This window comes from Cucurbita moschata, unplaced genomic scaffold (genome assembly GCF_002738365.1).
Source record: "Cucurbita moschata cultivar Rifu unplaced genomic scaffold, Cmos_1.0 Cmo_Scf00052, whole genome shotgun sequence".
NCBI lineage: Eukaryota > Viridiplantae > Streptophyta > Magnoliopsida > Cucurbitales > Cucurbitaceae > Cucurbita > Cucurbita moschata.
In genome coordinates, this window is record NW_019268568.1 from 433,012 (window position 1) to 449,530 (window position 16,519).

At 33.6% G+C, this 16,519-nt stretch overlaps 1 protein-coding gene across 1 annotated transcript; it reads left to right on the forward strand.

Moving 5' to 3' along the window:
- Positions 1–195: 195 nt before the first annotated feature.
- LOC111436138 (beta-hexosaminidase 3-like) lies at positions 196–12,752 on the forward strand. The gene is made up of 15 exons (XM_023073835.1): positions 196–203; positions 881–1,412; positions 1,847–1,927; positions 2,901–2,936; positions 3,033–3,144; positions 3,985–4,055; positions 4,622–4,752; positions 4,827–4,892; positions 5,042–5,142; positions 5,631–5,690; positions 6,963–6,996; positions 10,746–10,844; positions 10,917–10,976; positions 11,692–11,942; positions 12,306–12,752. Exons 1-15 carry the CDS (start codon positions 196–198, stop codon positions 12,470–12,472), a joined length of 1,809 nt encoding a protein of 602 aa, XP_022929603.1. The 3' UTR covers positions 12,473–12,752.
- The last annotated feature ends 3,767 nt before the right edge of the window (positions 12,753–16,519 follow it).

Genomic DNA, 16,519 nt, shown 5'->3' on the forward strand with positions numbered 1-16,519 from the left:
ATCTAAATTAATAATCTTCTTCTTAACATATAAAATAAATTTAAATATTTATCAATCATATGTTTTTTTTTTCTAAGGGTATGTTTTAGATAAATTATGAGTTTTTTTTTTTTGTTAATTTATTAATTTTATTTTGAAGACAGTTTTTTTTCGGTCAAATCCAACCATCCACGTGGCGTCCCATGACAGCCGAATATGAAGCCGTAATTAAGTATAGGTAGTAGGGGAATATGTGTTTTGGGATGCACGTGATTTCTTCAAGAAGGTGGGGCCCGCTGTTCTTGGAAGGGACCATTAAGCATTACATTATTTGACCCATAATAATGTTTTTTCATTTTTCAAAAAAGGTTTTGACTTATTTAATTTCATCAACTATGATTTTAGAATGTTTACTTAAGTAAAAACTATCCTATTTAAGTTATTATTATTATTATTATTTAACATATAATCTGAACGTCGGTTCAAATGTACGTATATTATTATTATTATATAATTTTATCTTCGATCTAATTTTTGCTACCTCACCTATTAATTTTAATAGAAAATAGCGTAAAGTATTATTAAACTTATTAATTTCATAAATTTCAAAAAAAGAAAAAGTTATATGGTCGTTTTCTCTATAATTATATTAATTTTATATTATATTTATGTTTTATAATTAAATTAATGCATGATAGAAAATTCTTTTTTAATTATATTTGAAGTGAGAAAAGGGTTAAAATTACCATAGTAAAAAATTATTAAAAATAAAATAAAATAAAAAAATAAATTATAAAAAAAAACATTATGAGTTTTTTTTTTTTTTTTTTTTAAAGAAATATAAATAATTTATTGTTAATTATTTATGAAATCACGAGAAAGTGACCATATAAGTAAAAAGCCGGTACGTACCGGAAAGGCAGTCCGATTTTGGAGTTCCACGTTGTTCTTCTTCATTTGTTAATCATTTTCCCCATCATCTAATCGTCACTTTCTGCTATGGCTTCTCTGCTCTCTGTGGCCTGATTTCTTTCTTCTCCATTTCTATAACAATCTCATCACCATTTATCTTCTCCATTTGTATAACAATGGCAGTTCACTCCTCCGCCATTCTGCTTCTGCAGCTCTTTTTTTACTTTTTAGTCGCTTCCGCCGCTTCCCGGAGCAATGAGATTGCCGGAGGTGTGCGGATATGGCCGTTGCCGGCGTCGGTCACTCACGGTGGGCACCGTCGGTTGTATGTTGCGAAGGATTTTCGCCTCAACACTCAGGGTTCCAACTTCAGCGATGCTTCGGGGATACTCCAGGAGGGATTCTCGAGGTTACTTGATGTGGTTCATGCTGCTCATGTTGTTGATGCTAATCTCACTCGCTTGGGTTCCTCTGCTCTGCTTCTTGGAATCCACATTGTTGTCTCTTCGCCTTCCGATGAGGTATATTTATGATTGTGTTGATTCTGTTTTTATCCTTCCATATTCTGGATTTGCTGATGACTTCAGAGTTGTTGGGAATTATGTAGAGCTTGTTCTACATTTTTCCATCGTTTCTCAGTTTTCTGGGAATGCGTTTGAAGTTTCTGTTCAAGTTCAATTCACATTTCTTGGATTTCTCAAAAACTTATTATATAATCATGCATTTGGAGTTCTTAACATATTTTTCACTTTAGAACCATCATGGTTGGTTTCTAGTTCTGATTTTCTTGGTTCTGGAGGTCCATTTCAATAAAATGAATTATAGTTTGTTCTGGAGCTAAATTTTTTGGCCATCGATTATCGTTTGAATTCTACAATTTCATTGATTATCGTTTGAATTCTACAATTTCATTGATTATCGTTTGAATTCTACGAATTTCCATGTGGATTTGCAGTTACAATATGGTGTAGACGAATCGTACACATTATCAGTTCCTGCACCTACACCTGGAAAGCCTGCCTATGCATATCTCCAGGTGGGTGAAACCAACTCTTCACCTACTCGCTTTACTTGATTATTAGTCAATCGGTTTTTCATTTTCGTACCAGTCACCTAAAAGGTCATAAAGGGGAAAATACTGATTCAAATGAGCATCGTCTATGATTGTGGAAAAAAGTTGTTAACTTTTAGTTGGCTTGTGTATTTTGATTCAAACATGGACTTGTGTTGTAAATATCTTGACCAATGCTTATTTATTTTTTATCATGAGTATTTGTTGTTGAATTCTGTGGTTCATGTTCTAAAATTGAATTCTTGAATAGATTGAAAATTGAGCTACATTTGGGTTTTCTTCTTAAAATCTAAAAATGCCTCGACTGTAACAACTTGATACTAGTTACAAAATCTTAAAAGTCTTGAAGTATATGTAGTTCTTTACATACCTTTATAAAAAAAATGTAAACATTAAAAGTTCTATTGTTGACTTAGTTTAAACTTTCGATTTCTTATTTAAATAAAAATAAATTTCATATGAATGATTTTTTCTTTTTGTGTTTAAATTTGAATTCATAAAACCATTTATTATGTGGACTTAAGGTGATTTATTTAATCAAGTTCTTTCCATGAACTCGAATGGTAACTTAGTCTATTTTTGGAGATAACTATGTTCATAATACTCAAACTTCGAATGCACCACAATCAGGCTGTGCCCACACCATGTTTTATGTACTTAATCTGGTAGTTGAGCCTGAAAGTGTACGGTTAAATTCATAATTTAATGAGGTTCTTGTATCTTGAGTTCTCCAAAACTAGATGCTACCATCTGAAAAGTGAAACTCAATGAAATTTAATTTAAATCTTAGGTCATCTTCATCAACGATTAATATTTTTGTCTTGAATATATTTTGCGTGATGAAGTGTAATTAGTTCTATGTTTTACTATTAATGGGACTAATTTATTCTTGTAGCTCTAGTCCTTAATCAAGTAAGTACTTTCTGAAACTATGCAGGCTCGTACAGTTTATGGGGCTTTGCATGGTCTTCAGGTTACTTGCTGAGACTCAATCTTGAATGTTATATTCGTGGAGCCTAAGGGAATATATAAAATATTGAGAATGCCTTTTTAATGTGAAATTCTGTAGACCTTCAGTCAGTTATGCTCTTTCAATTTTGAATCAAGGGTAATTGAAGTTCGCAAGGTACCATGGAATATTATTGACCAGCCAAGGTTCTCCTATCGAGGGCTCTTAATTGGTGAGATGCTTCTGAGTTTTGCCATATCAAATTTTGCTTGAATGACCATACTTGGACACAACAGTGACATGATAGAAATGCTTTCTTGGTATCCCTGTCCTGTTTCAGTTCCTTTTTATTTCTTCTATGCTGTAGTTTATTTATTTTGTCATTAACTTATATTGTTTCCTTCATGGTAATTCTGACAGAAACGTTGATATTTTGAAATATTACTTACTTTTGCTTAGTGAGTGTCGATACTGTCGCAAAAGATCAAATTGTGTTCTTTTATATATATATATAGTTATTTTATGTAATCTATCTATTGATTTAAACAAGCAGTTTATGGTGGATATTGTCCCTTTAGCTAATATGATAGGTTAAATTTTATGGAAGGACTATGCATAATAATTAGGCAAGAAGTACGTTTCATACTATTCGGCTGATTGAGTTCTCCTCTTTCTTAAATAGTTGCAGTGCATTTTCAATTATGTTGTTATGACCTACACTATTCAATTATGTTGTCATGGCGTAAAGTGATGATTGAGGGAATTAGAAAAATTCTATATTTTTGTTATATATGATTTATTGGTTGAAACCTTGGATTGAACTCGAGGTATGCTTAGGCTTAGAGGAAGATTTACCTTCCTTGTCTAAAAGGGATTAGAATCTTAACATGATATTTGTTGGGAAGTGAACTTTCTGTTATTTCTTAATGTTAGCATTGAAGTTGAAAATATAATGGAAACTCCGTTGGATTTTTATTTTTTATTTTTTATTTATTTGTTTGACATTTTTGTTACTAGGGTGGCCAACTCCAATCATGGCTTGTTATCTGACTTGTAAATTACCTTTGTGTAGATACTTCTCGACATTATCAGCCATTGCCAGTTATAAAGAAAGTGATTGATTCTATGGCATATGCAAAGCTGGTATAGAATTCATTAAGTTGTGCGTTATCATGTGATATTAATTTTCAGGCAATGCTCACTAGCTCAAAACTTGGTTTGTGTAGCTATTGGCTGGTTTCAGTTTCCAATTACTCTTACTCAGTATACAACATGCGTTTATCTTTTTTGTTAAGATAAAGAAAAGTCTTTAAAGTTAATCAATGAAAATGCCTCCGCGACTATTACTACCAAGAAATGGATACTGTATTACTTAGATGGAAATCATGCGTTGAAGTGGTTGGCCATTTTAAAAATCAAATCTTTCATTCCTTTTTGTCTCCGTTTTTGCCCTTTTCTCCTTGTTTTGCCTCTTCCAACCAAAATTAATTTTCCCGAGGTTACAAGAGAACGAGGCATGTGCATTGGTGTTTTAAGTGAGCTTGACAATTAGCTGAAACTTGTACAGCATGGATGGAGAGGAGAAAAGGAAAATTCAGTTAGATTTTGACAGACCATATTGATACAAATAATGACTGATCTAAAATACCTGCTTTTGCTGAAGCTCCCATCCTTGCTTACAAAAATCAACTTTAACCCCTTTTATGCAGAATGTGTTGCACTGGCACATTGTCGATACACAATCTTTCCCATTGGAGATACCTTCATTCCCAAAACTTTGGCTTGGTGCTTATTCTAAGCAAGAACGGTACACAATTGCGGATGCTACAGAAATTGTGAGGTGAGCATCCTTTTTATTTGGATGTGCTAACTAAGAGTTAGGTTCCATTTTAATTTTCTTTCTTAACTTTGTAGATATGCACAACGACGTGGAGTCAGTGTATTAGCTGAAGTTGATGTTCCTGGACATGCTTTATCATGGTGATTACAACAATATTATTGAATTTATATTACAACAATATTATTGAATTTATCTCCCCCCAACCCAACTACAAAGAATAATGATGACCTTCTATTCCTTTCGATTCACTATGTTAACTTGTGTGAGGACGTCATGGTTTCATTTCCAGGGGAGTTGGCTATCCTGCTCTGTGGCCGTCAAAGGACTGTAAGCAGCCACTTGATGTCAGTAATGAGTTCACCTTTAAAGTAATAGATGGAATACTGTCGGGTAATATCACACATTCCTCGCAATCTCTCTTGTTCTTTCCATTATATTATTATAAACGTCTAGAAAGGAAAAAGAGTTACATTCAAATTCTTAGCAGAATTAAAACAGGGCCTTCCACAAAATCAGTGCCAAGAGACTTTGGTAAATAGTTCTCAATTTTGATGATTTTCTAAAAAATTGAGTTTTCAAGTCTTACACTTTTGTTTTTTTTTTTTCTTTTTTGGAAACCTTAGAAAATAAATGCATCAACGAACATTCTCTAGTTTGTTGGAAAAAAAAAAAAAAGAATATTTAATGGTCTTTGGTTATAATCGTCGGTTGGAATCTCCTTTATACATGAATTTATTATATGCGAGGACGTGTTACAATACAACTATCATCTTGGTTCTTGAATAAATTTGAAAAAACATGCAGTTTTGAACTAAGCATTTAGTTAAGGGATCTTTATTTAGGAGATAAGGTATCATATTGCGGTTCTTGTATTTCAGATTTCAGCAAGATCTTTAAGTATAGATTTGTTCACTTGGGAGGCGATGAAGTCAATACAAGTAAGTTGAACAATTGTATTACACTTTGGTTGTCATGAAAAGCCTGCAAAAATATTATTTAATCAACTTCATGTAATATTTCATCTTTGAAGTATAATTAGATCATTTTCAACCGAGATAGAAATTTTTTATTTTTGTTTTTATTTTTTATGAGAAGCATCCGTTCATTTATTGATATGATAAATTACACAAAACATGGGAGAAACAACCCAAGCTGAGGGGAAGCTACAAAAAGGACTTCCAATTGGTAAAAAAAGAAGACAAACTGTCGTTATGAAAATAAGATGAATTTTACATGAGAGAGTCAAAAGGTTCATTATCCATACTCTATCATATGATTTTCATTTATCCTTAGAGATATAGTTGTTTCTTTTGGTCCATATAGACTAAAGAAATAGCTCTAATGAAGTTGGTTCACTGGAGCTTCTTATCTCTTTTGAACAGATGACCGGACAAGGTAATGGCATGTGCATAGCTTATAAATCTCGTTGTATGCCAGTGTACTCCGCATAATATGCAAAATCGTACTTCCGAAGGATTCGGCAAAGTGGCAAGTGTGAATAAGTGGCTTTGTGATGTGAAATCATTTGGGCAACAATCCGTAGAGATGGAAAGCAATGGTGTTCTATTATGAGTCAAAACACAACACTTTGCCTTTGTCTAACTCCCTGTCTTTGTCTTTTAATCTAAACTCCCGATAACCTTTCCAACTTTCTTAGCTACGCTGAAAGGGATTGTTGGAGGGCGTAGTAGCAGGACCAAAGTAAAATTGAACAAGAATAAATGTAGTTCCTGTGGATTAAGAGCTCCCTTTCACGTGTGTAGTTTTCTTACAACGTATCAATTGACACTGTTATCAGATTGATATTAGAATGCTGTATGTATCAATATCATGTTAAACTTTTAGTCCACGTGAGTAGGCTAACTGCTAGATGAGGTATTATGAAGAAATTTCCCAATTGAAACTGTTATCAGATTGATATTAGAATGTTGTATGTATCAATATCATGTTAAACTTTTAGTCCACGTGATTAGGGTAACTGCTAGATGAGGTATTATGAAGAAATTTCCTTCCCGAAGAACAGAAAATATCTGAAGAAAGTTGTTCTTCACATAAAGTTTTCTATGCCAGTATTCCTTCAAGTATCTTGAAAATGAATCTTTATATTACCCAGAAAAATGTATCAATCTGCTATCATTACTTTTCTGCATCAATCTTCATAAACATTGATCATCTAGATAATTACATGACCCTCTCAATTTTACTTTCAGCTTGCTGGACGGTGACTCCTCATATAAGAAATTGGTAAGAATCTAATACCTTATTGACTCCTGTTGTCTATTAAGTGAAATAAATTATAGTCGGGGCCCAATGTTCTTCTGCATTTTACTTTTTTAAACACACACACACACACACACACACACAAATTTTTCTTCTTTAATTTTTCCCGCTTGGGTTTTATAGTGAAGGATGAGAATTCTGTTACTTTATTCGTTCTCCAGGCAAGAAATAAATTCTATTCACAAGACTGGAGTTTATAAAAGAACGGAAATTTAGTCACTGCAAGAATCAATTTGTAGTGAGAGCGTTTCTTATTAATATGATTCCTATGTGTAATTTGAATTGGGTAAAGAAAGGAGATTGGTAAGGTAAACGCTCTTTTCTCTGTCCTCTCTCCTTTCTTCCTCTCATCCTCTTCCAGTCTTTTTAGCCCCCACTTGTTGCCTGAGTCCGTCTTTTTGTCCGTTCAGATCAGGTTATTAGTTTGACGTCCAATTTTTTGAAATCTCTCATCATGGAAGTCTTGAGTTGTATTCGTAATAAATTTTTCTATATTTGGAGATAAAACGAAGTAGTTTTCTTTATTGAAGATATGATATTTAAACAACGATTCCCTTTATTTCTCTCCTATCTCCGTTGGTTTGAGAATGTTTTGTTAGATCTCTTTCATATGTCCATTGCTTCTAAATTTCTCCAGAAAGCTATAGAACCCTGTAGTACTTTTCGTTTAGCCAAGTTCAGGTTTCAACAAGGATGGTTTTTTTAAAGTGTTGTTTGGCCTTCCACATGGAGTAGGAAGAGATTCTGTATTCCAGTTGGTCCAAATATAGGGAAGGATGGCTAGGTTTTTGGGAGATGGTGAGAGAGATTTTATTGACATTTGAAAATGAAGTACTTTCTTCAAAGGTGCCTTCACAACAACAATTGTTTGGTGTAAGTCTTGCAAAAAGGTGAATTCTAGTTGAGATTATGGTGAGATAGTAAGGACATTTTCAAAGGTTGTTCAAGGCAATGACAATTTTGCAGTTTTTCCGAGTTAGCTTCAATTTTTTCTTCAGTATGGGTCAACAAAGAAAAAGAAGTGGTAGAAGTTGATTTAGCAAGCTATTTGTGGTCTAAAGATTATATGCGCACAATTCTTGGAACAAAAGGAAATTAATTGGAGAAATGGCGTTGTTGAGGTTTACGGGTGATGATTTTGGATTCTTATTCAATGGAAAAAGGAACTTAACTGGGGGTTGTCATTTAAAGTTGGATAATTGGTCTAAAGAAAAACATTCTTTACCAGAGACTATGGTGGTTGGACTTCATTATCAAACTTACCTTTGATCTATTGGAAGAGACACATCTTTGAAGCAATTGGAAAACTGCTAAGGGGTTTGGTTTTTATCTCCTCACAGACCCTTAATCTTTTTGATTGTTCAGGTGCCCACATTGAAATTAACTAAAGTAATAATAATAATAAAAACTTTGTAGTTTTCTACCTCCACATATTGAGATCAAGGTAAGAAATTGGGCAATTTCTTTCCACGATTTGGTGATGTTTCATCCTTGGATTCACCAAACATTGTTCATGGTGTTCTTTCCTTTGAAAACTTTCAAATCCCATTGATTTAACGAGAGTTAATCAGGCAATGGATGAAGAAATAATTTCTCAAACGACAACATTTATGGATGAATATTTCTCTCATCATGATAAAAAAAAAAAAAAAAACAATATTAATGGGAATGATATAAATAAATAGTCATCTTCTTCGGTTTTATCAATTTGTTGATACTTCCGAGGGTCTTGAGATTTTTAATGGTGCCTTTGTATTCTTGATAATGGTTCAAATTCAGTTCTGCCTCCTAATGATCCAGTCGTTAGTAGTAAGGAAAATGCGCATTTTCTGGTTCCTTTGTTCTCTAACTCAACAAGCTCTCAAAATCTTCAAAAAGTTAAGAATCATTTTATTGAAGTTTATTCTTTGTTTTATTCTCTAAAAATGGGGATTGGCTCTTCGCTTTCACCCATTTTTTTTAGGTATTCTAATTTTAGTTCAGATGCACTTAAAGAATCATGTTCAAGTCTTTTAGCCCCTTCACTTGAGCAAATAGTCATTCAAGATGCAGCATTTATTGAACCCCCACAACTAAAGCTTCTTAATTTTTGCACTCTTTCAGACGTTTCTTTGAGTGATTCAGAGATAACATTTAAAAAAGGATTTTGTTCATCCATCAAAAGACCTCCTCACTTGTAGGTCTCGTCCGCATCTTGTTTGGATGACTCTGATGTGGCATCAGTAGTCAGCATGAGCAGTGTGAAATTAGACTTGCAGTTTATAAAGAATGTTTTTTATATCAATATTGAAAATTCATTCTCCAACACTTTCGGTTTAATTTTCAAGACTATGGGGCTGCACATTTTCTCCTCAAACAGTCTTCTGGTGGATTCCCTTGTTTCTTGCTTATTAAAACTTCTGTTATGAAATCAATACACTTTTATGGTTAAACTTTCAGCTTGGTTTCAACAACTTGATCGAGAGCTGGAATTGATTTGTCATGAAATGGTTCTTTGTAAAGGTCTTCAAAAGAAGTTAGAGAATTTTTTTTAATACAAACAAGAGTTCAATGATGCATACTCCGCCAAGTACAAAGTAAAAGCTATTCCTAGTAGATTTGGAAGCAAACTTGCATCTCTCTCCAGTTTTCTCAAGTTTCTCATAATTGCAGCTAAAGTCAATAATAGAGTTATTTTTGATAGGAGTGTGTTTCGTTAGGTCTATGAAAAGTTCTTGTTCATGGTTGTTGTCTATATGGTTGTCTTTGCTTTTTCTAAAAAAAGAAAATTCACTCCTTTGGGGAGTTTGTATCCTTCGAACTTTTAATCCTTTTTATTGTATCAATGAAAAGTTGTTTCTTGTTAAAAAAAAATAGTGGTAAGTTGAACATAGTTGAAATACTAATGAAAATAATGATGTTAGTGGAAATTCTTTTGATAGGTCTAATACGATGCCTAAAAATATAGGGTTTATGATTTCATTTAGGTGGTAGTCATGTGGGATCGGTCGATGTGTAATTTAGCTTGGATATCTATAGTTATCAATGTTATGGAAAAGCCTGGAAGTTGCATTCGTTGAGCATTATGTTGTCAAGGGTTCTTCCATAGAAGGGTAGGACCGCTGGGCAATATTATAAGTTATAACGTTTCTTCTATCTTATATGTATAAAGTCATGTCATTTTTGTGCTAAAATGATAGCAGTTGACTATCTTATAACTGCTCTTTTAATATTGTTGAGATTTAGGGAATTAAATCTCAGTTTTGCATTTTTTAAGTTTCTTACTTATTGTTAGACCTAATATTTCAAACTTTTTTGTTCTTTTAAAGTTTTCTTCAAGTTTTGTGAGTTTCCACTTTTAATGTTAATTAAAGGGTGAACTTCCAATATGTATCGCAGTTTTGGTACCGTTCATTTTTAGTCTTCCACATTTTTTGGATTTCATTCTCATTTTCTATTTTCTTCTCTTTGCTTAACAAACAATTGAGATTTGATTATTGCTTCCGCAACATATATTTTTTAATGGATTCCATTTTGCTCAACAAATATTAATGCGATGCTGCTTGTAATCTTCGTTTTGGCTCCGGAGCTAGGAATCATGGTACATGTCAGTAAGGAAAGAGAAAGTTTAGGCAGGGTATTCTATCTGTATGCCTAAGTTGTTGTCTGGAAACAATCCGTATCCTCCCAAATGCAGTATTGAGATAAACATGTTCGACCTTTTTACTGAACAGGTTAAGAAAACAGGGTATGAAAGAATCTGATGCTTACAAGTACTTTGTCCTGCAAGCACAAAAAATAGCTTTGTCACATGGATATGAACTTGTAAATTGGTATGTGCTTCTGCTTTAGTTTAACCATCAAAGGCAACTTTCTGATCTTATCAGACAATGGATAAATTTCAGGGAAGAGACTTTTAATGATTTTGGCAGCGAATTGAGTCGAAAGACTGTTGTGCATAACTGGTATGTCATACGTACTCCCAGCTATAAATTTCCACATAGTGAACTCTAGTTTTTTCGCACTTACGTAGATGTTTATATATATATATATATATATATATAGTAATTATGTAGATTGTTCAGGATTCATTACTAGAAGAATTTTTTTTTTTTTTCATTTGCAAATGAAGACTACAGATTCAATTTTAGCTATTTATATATTAAATGCCATGTCATGTAACTGAGTAAATGTCTTCAATTATTTTAAGCTTCTCCACGTGCCATGTAATTGAGTAAATGTCTTCAATGGAGCCCCATCTTGTGGCCTGATTTTTCATCAATAAATAAATAAGCTTCTCAATGCATGAAAACAAAAATTTTATCTGGTTCTGCTTAGATCTCAATCTAAATATCTGAATATAAAATCAGTTCTTCTAAATTGAAAATTGTAATCGAATGTGAAACAAATCTGGTTTACCCGTAATATAAGGGATGGAAAGATTTACACCGAAATTATAGGATAGTGTTGCCAAAAACCATAGTGATTTTCTACTTTTCCCTCTCAAAATTCTTTCCCCATAAACCAAGCCGAGTTGGATTCTTCTCAATACATACAATACAAATTAAGCTATATGAATAAATAAGTTAGAAAAGTAGAATTTTAAAAGAAGGTTACTAGTTTGAACTCGAAATAAGGCATCCCATATTCATACCTTTCCTGATTGCTATTCATTTTTAGGCTAGGAACTGGTGTAGCCCCCGAGGTTGTTGCAGCTGGGTTAAGATGCATTGTTAGCAACCAAGATAGTTGGTACTTGGACCACATAGACACAAGTTGGGAGCAGTTCTATACAAATGAGCCGCTTAAAAATATCACAGATCCTCAGCATCAAAAACTAGTCATTGGTGGGGAGGTATGCATGTGGGGTGAAAATATCGATGGGTCAAATATTGAGCAAACTATTTGGCCTCGTGCTGCAGCCGCTGCAGGTACGTCACTGTTCTTTTGTTAATATTTTTCCATTATGAAATCAATTTTTTAAAATCTACATTATCCAATTTAGAAAAGCTAATAATGGCTTATGATAGTTCCCATTTCCCAGACCCCATACAAAACTATTATTATGGTGCAAATTCATACGATCTATAGAGGCTCAGGCAATGCAATATTTTTCTAATTTATATAAAAAAGATGAAGTTTCACATTCCCACATTCCCAAATGCCAAATTAAATAGCTGAAGAAAATCACCTACTAGCTCTGCTCTGTTGCTCCCTCTTCTCTGATTTAGCTCATTATTTGCTCTACTTTAATTAACTGGTATCAACTTCCTTTGGTGATCATGTACTGAAAGAGCGCCTTTGGACACCATATGACAATCTGGCTAAAGACCCCAATCAAGTTTTTGCAAGGTTGACACATTTCAGGTGTTTGCTGAATCAAAGAGGGATTAATGCCGCTCCTGTATCAGGACTCGGCAGATCTGCTCCTTGGGGTCCAGGTTCTTGTTATGTGCAATGATTATCCAGATCAATCTCCCTTTCATACTCTACTTCTCCTCTCATTTGATCAAGATACTTTCTAGCCATAAATTCAGGAATAGCTTAATGGTTGTTGGTATAGGAGATTGTGATGTGCATTTAGTATGGAAAGTAGTCTTGTAGGCTCTGAATATCATCTCTGTTTCATTCTTTTGAATAAATTTGTTGAACAGTTTGCCAGAATATTGTATTTATGTTCATGATTTGTAGGACTTGTCCTACTTGAATGTATCTTGACCATTGGAATCTTTCTTGTTTGAGAACTTTTTATCCATAGAAGAAGAAAATAAAAGCGAAAGGAAGTATGAATGTTTGATGAACCCAAATACTCTTGTAGGCATAGTTGAGGAGGGAGATAAAGTCTTTCACTTCATTAGATCTTAAGAACTTTGTGAATGGATAGAAAGGACAGCATATACATCTCTTAGTGTTTAGAAGTGCAAGCAAGGTTTCATATTTGGATAGGGAAGGAAGAGGAAAATTTTGAAAATAATGTTGTATAACCTTCTGCTATGGTCAGCAACATGTGAAAATCCAATAAAGGCCCTTATTAGTTCACAATTTCAACTATGTTACCTCTTCTACCTCACTTGTACAATTAATCTCTCAGCTCTCCATATAAATGTGTTTACACAAAGAATTGATATCTTAAACCTAAACATGTAATAGAGTAAAGTAAAAGAGATTAGGAAATTAAGAGAGAGTTATCGAGACTCCTTGCCCGTGTACCTTGGTAGAAGTTCCACAAAATTGCTTAAAACTTTGCTATAGCATCATGACTCAGCATAAAAGGTATATTATTTCTACCCAAAGAAATCGATTGAGTATACAAGTAGACTATATTTATGTCATTCGATGACCTTTTCGTGTTGGACTACACTAAACTATTTCATGCTAGCTAATTATTGACTAAATGACTCGGTATAACTCTATTTTTGGAGTAAGAACCATTATTTCTATTCATACAAGGTCATTTAGATGAAACAAAAAAATAAAGTTACAAAAATTTATGTCTAAAGTGAATAGTATCACATGATTGTGGAGATATATGGAGATTTTATTATCCTTAACACTAAGAATTGAATTTGACTTCATTAATCTTATCATTAGGTTTCATTAATCCTGTTTTATCTTAAGCTAACTATCTCATGTCACTATTATGTCACATAGTTATATGATATAATATTATGTGTTGACCTCTCATGAGAGACACATATACAGCTAAGAAAAAAGAATGTTTCCCCCCAAAACTATTTCCTATGTCTAGTCATTGATTTTAATGATGAGGAAGTCCATAATCCATCATATGTGCAATCTCACTTGGGTCATCTAAAGAGATGAAATCAACATTAACTAAAAGGGATCACTCATTTTAAGCATTCAACCTGACAACCCGAACCAACCCAACTCTAGAGGTTGGGTTGGGTTGGGTTGGATTAACATTTCGGGTAGGGTTAGGATCATTTTCTGAACTCGAACTGAATCGGTTGGTTTCGAGTTCGTGGATAAAACCTTCGGGTTGACCCGAACCAAATAAAAATATATAAATTATATTAAGATAATTTATGTATTAATAAATTTGTCAGAATGGTACCTTTGCCTCTCTAAAGACACCTACGCCTGAATTTGAGACAATATTGGACTATATTAATATGTTACAATTTTCTCTGGTTGGTTTTTATTTATTTTTTATGTGAATAATTATAGATTGATTTGTGTTTGTTTGTGAACTTTTAATATATTTTATCTAATATTGCATCCGAATAATTATAAATTGTGGATAAATAAAACTTTAAAAAAAAAAATTGACAACTCGACAATCCAACCCAAAAAGGAGGGTTGGGTTGGGTTGTGAAAATTTTTAGGTTGGGTTGGATTACCGATCCAACCAACAGAAACTTTTGGGTTGGGTCAAAAAAATCTCTCAACCCAACCCAACCCGGACCATATACACCCCTACCCCTACTATAAATGAAGGGCAGGTATTTACAAAGGAAACCATTACAAATTTCCATTATTTATAGAAGTAGCGACTTAAGTATTTTAAAAAAGTATTTAGTCAGCGACCCCACTGTTGAAGTCAGCGAATGTAAACACATGTAATCATGATTAGGAACCTATCATTTAAAATCATCATAGAGAGATTGATATGGAATCAACCCAAGGAAAAGTATGGAATGGATTACCTTGATGATCAAGATCAAGAGTAGAGAAAACTCGTTTCTAAACTAGTGATTCGAATCACTCCACAAGAGGTTTGATCTGTTGGGTTTTATGTCCTAAAACTCATAGTTTGTAAACAAAGATATATTCTATTTTCAATAAAGTTATTATTGATGTTTATTCAGTAAAAATTGTTATTGAATAAAGTGAACTTTACGATCATTAATCTAAATCCAATAAACTAAGAACACTCTGGCTATAGAATGATTACTTGAACTATATGTAGAGACATAAGAGTGGATCAAGTTCAAGTATATAGTCAAAATGATCTATAGTATAAGGATAAGGCTGAGTACCTTATTCTGGGGACACTATGGATGCGGCCCACTTTTGTATATGATATAAACAATGTGATCACTAAATTGTGCATGTGGAGACATGTGAGTGGGGGCGTCCTATGCAATGAGTATTGCATAAGATCGGACCATGAAGAAAACCACTCTCACTTTATAAAGTCGTTTACTGTTGAGACTGATTTTCTTTTCATTCGATAACCTAGGTAACTCGGTTTTAATCCTGAGCTAACCATGAACTCCTGTTTATTCGGAATTATCCTTAGATTTGCATGGGTGAGAGTGGCTCTAGTTCGCCGACTCAACAGGCCTCCCATTTCAGGGGTAAGACTGGGTGAATGGCTGGGGATGTGGGGTGCAAGACGGAATTCACTCCTACCCACTTAGGGATAGAAGAAAGGTAGTTCCCTTAAGCACTGACTCCAGGTCTTGAACAAGGGGCCCCACCCTCTCATTGGCCTGAGAGGGATTTGGTTTACTAGTTGAACCACAAACCAATTGTTCATTAGAGGATCAGTGAGACATAAGGAACAAGAAGTAACTTCAGGGGTAAAACGGTAAATTGACCCAGCTCTAGTTACGAACAACCTGTGAAGGATCGACTTACTAATCATGGTTATATCAGATGGACAGAAATATATCTATAGTGAGGGGAGTGCAACTACTAGGCTATAGTGGAGTGTCCTAGTAGTTAACGAATGTTGGTTAACAAGGTTAATGAGTTTAATCGGTTAATCTTGGATCGTTGGAGCCCATGATCTATAGGTCCATTAGGTCCCTCTGCTAGCTCATATCGGACTAAACCATAGAACAATGTGACGAGTGAGTTCGAAGTGTTCGAATTCAAATTAGGGAATATGCGTTACATATATACGATATATTTAACCGCAATTTTGTTTTATTTACGAATTAAACGAAAAGAGAGAATGTGAGATATTTAAATAAGATTTAAATATCTTAATCAATTATGTGTCGGAATTGATTGGGATTGGCATTTGAATTAATATTAAATATTAATTAAATAGTTTAATTAATCATTTAATGTTACTTTAAGTTGAAATTCATTATTCAAATTAATTGTTGAATTAAAATGAAGAAAGTCAAAATGTTGACTTTCATCTAATGGAAAAATCCATGTTAGTGGAATTTTGAGGTGTCAAAATTTGGTTTAACCAAACTTGCATGTTTGCCAAATAAACCCCACAAGTTTGAGTGGAATTTTGAGTGTCAAAATTTGGTTAACTCAAACATGCATGCTTGCCACATAATCCCAAACTCTTGAGTGGAATTTTAAGTGTCAAAATTTGGTGATCTCAAGTTTGCATGAACATGCAAACTTGACTCTTTAAATAGAGTGATCATGATACTTGGAGGGGATTCTTCATCTTGATGAAAAGCCTTGAGAAAAACTTCTCACAAACACTCTCTTTCACATATACAAAATCCCTCCCAATTTTAGTCACTCACCGGATTCCACAATCCCGTTCTAAGGCCGGAGGATAGTGGAGAAG

What these genes read in the sequence shown, in the direction of transcription:
- LOC111436138 (XM_023073835.1), top strand. An exon ending in CCTGGACATGCTTTATCATG is followed by an intron (nt 4,893 to 5,041) that starts GTGATTACAACA and finishes TTTCATTTCCAG; the next exon opens with GGGAGTTGGCTATCCTGCTC. An exon ending in AAGACTGTTGTGCATAACTG is followed by an intron (nt 10,977 to 11,691) that starts GTATGTCATACG and finishes ATTCATTTTTAG; the next exon opens with GCTAGGAACTGGTGTAGCCC.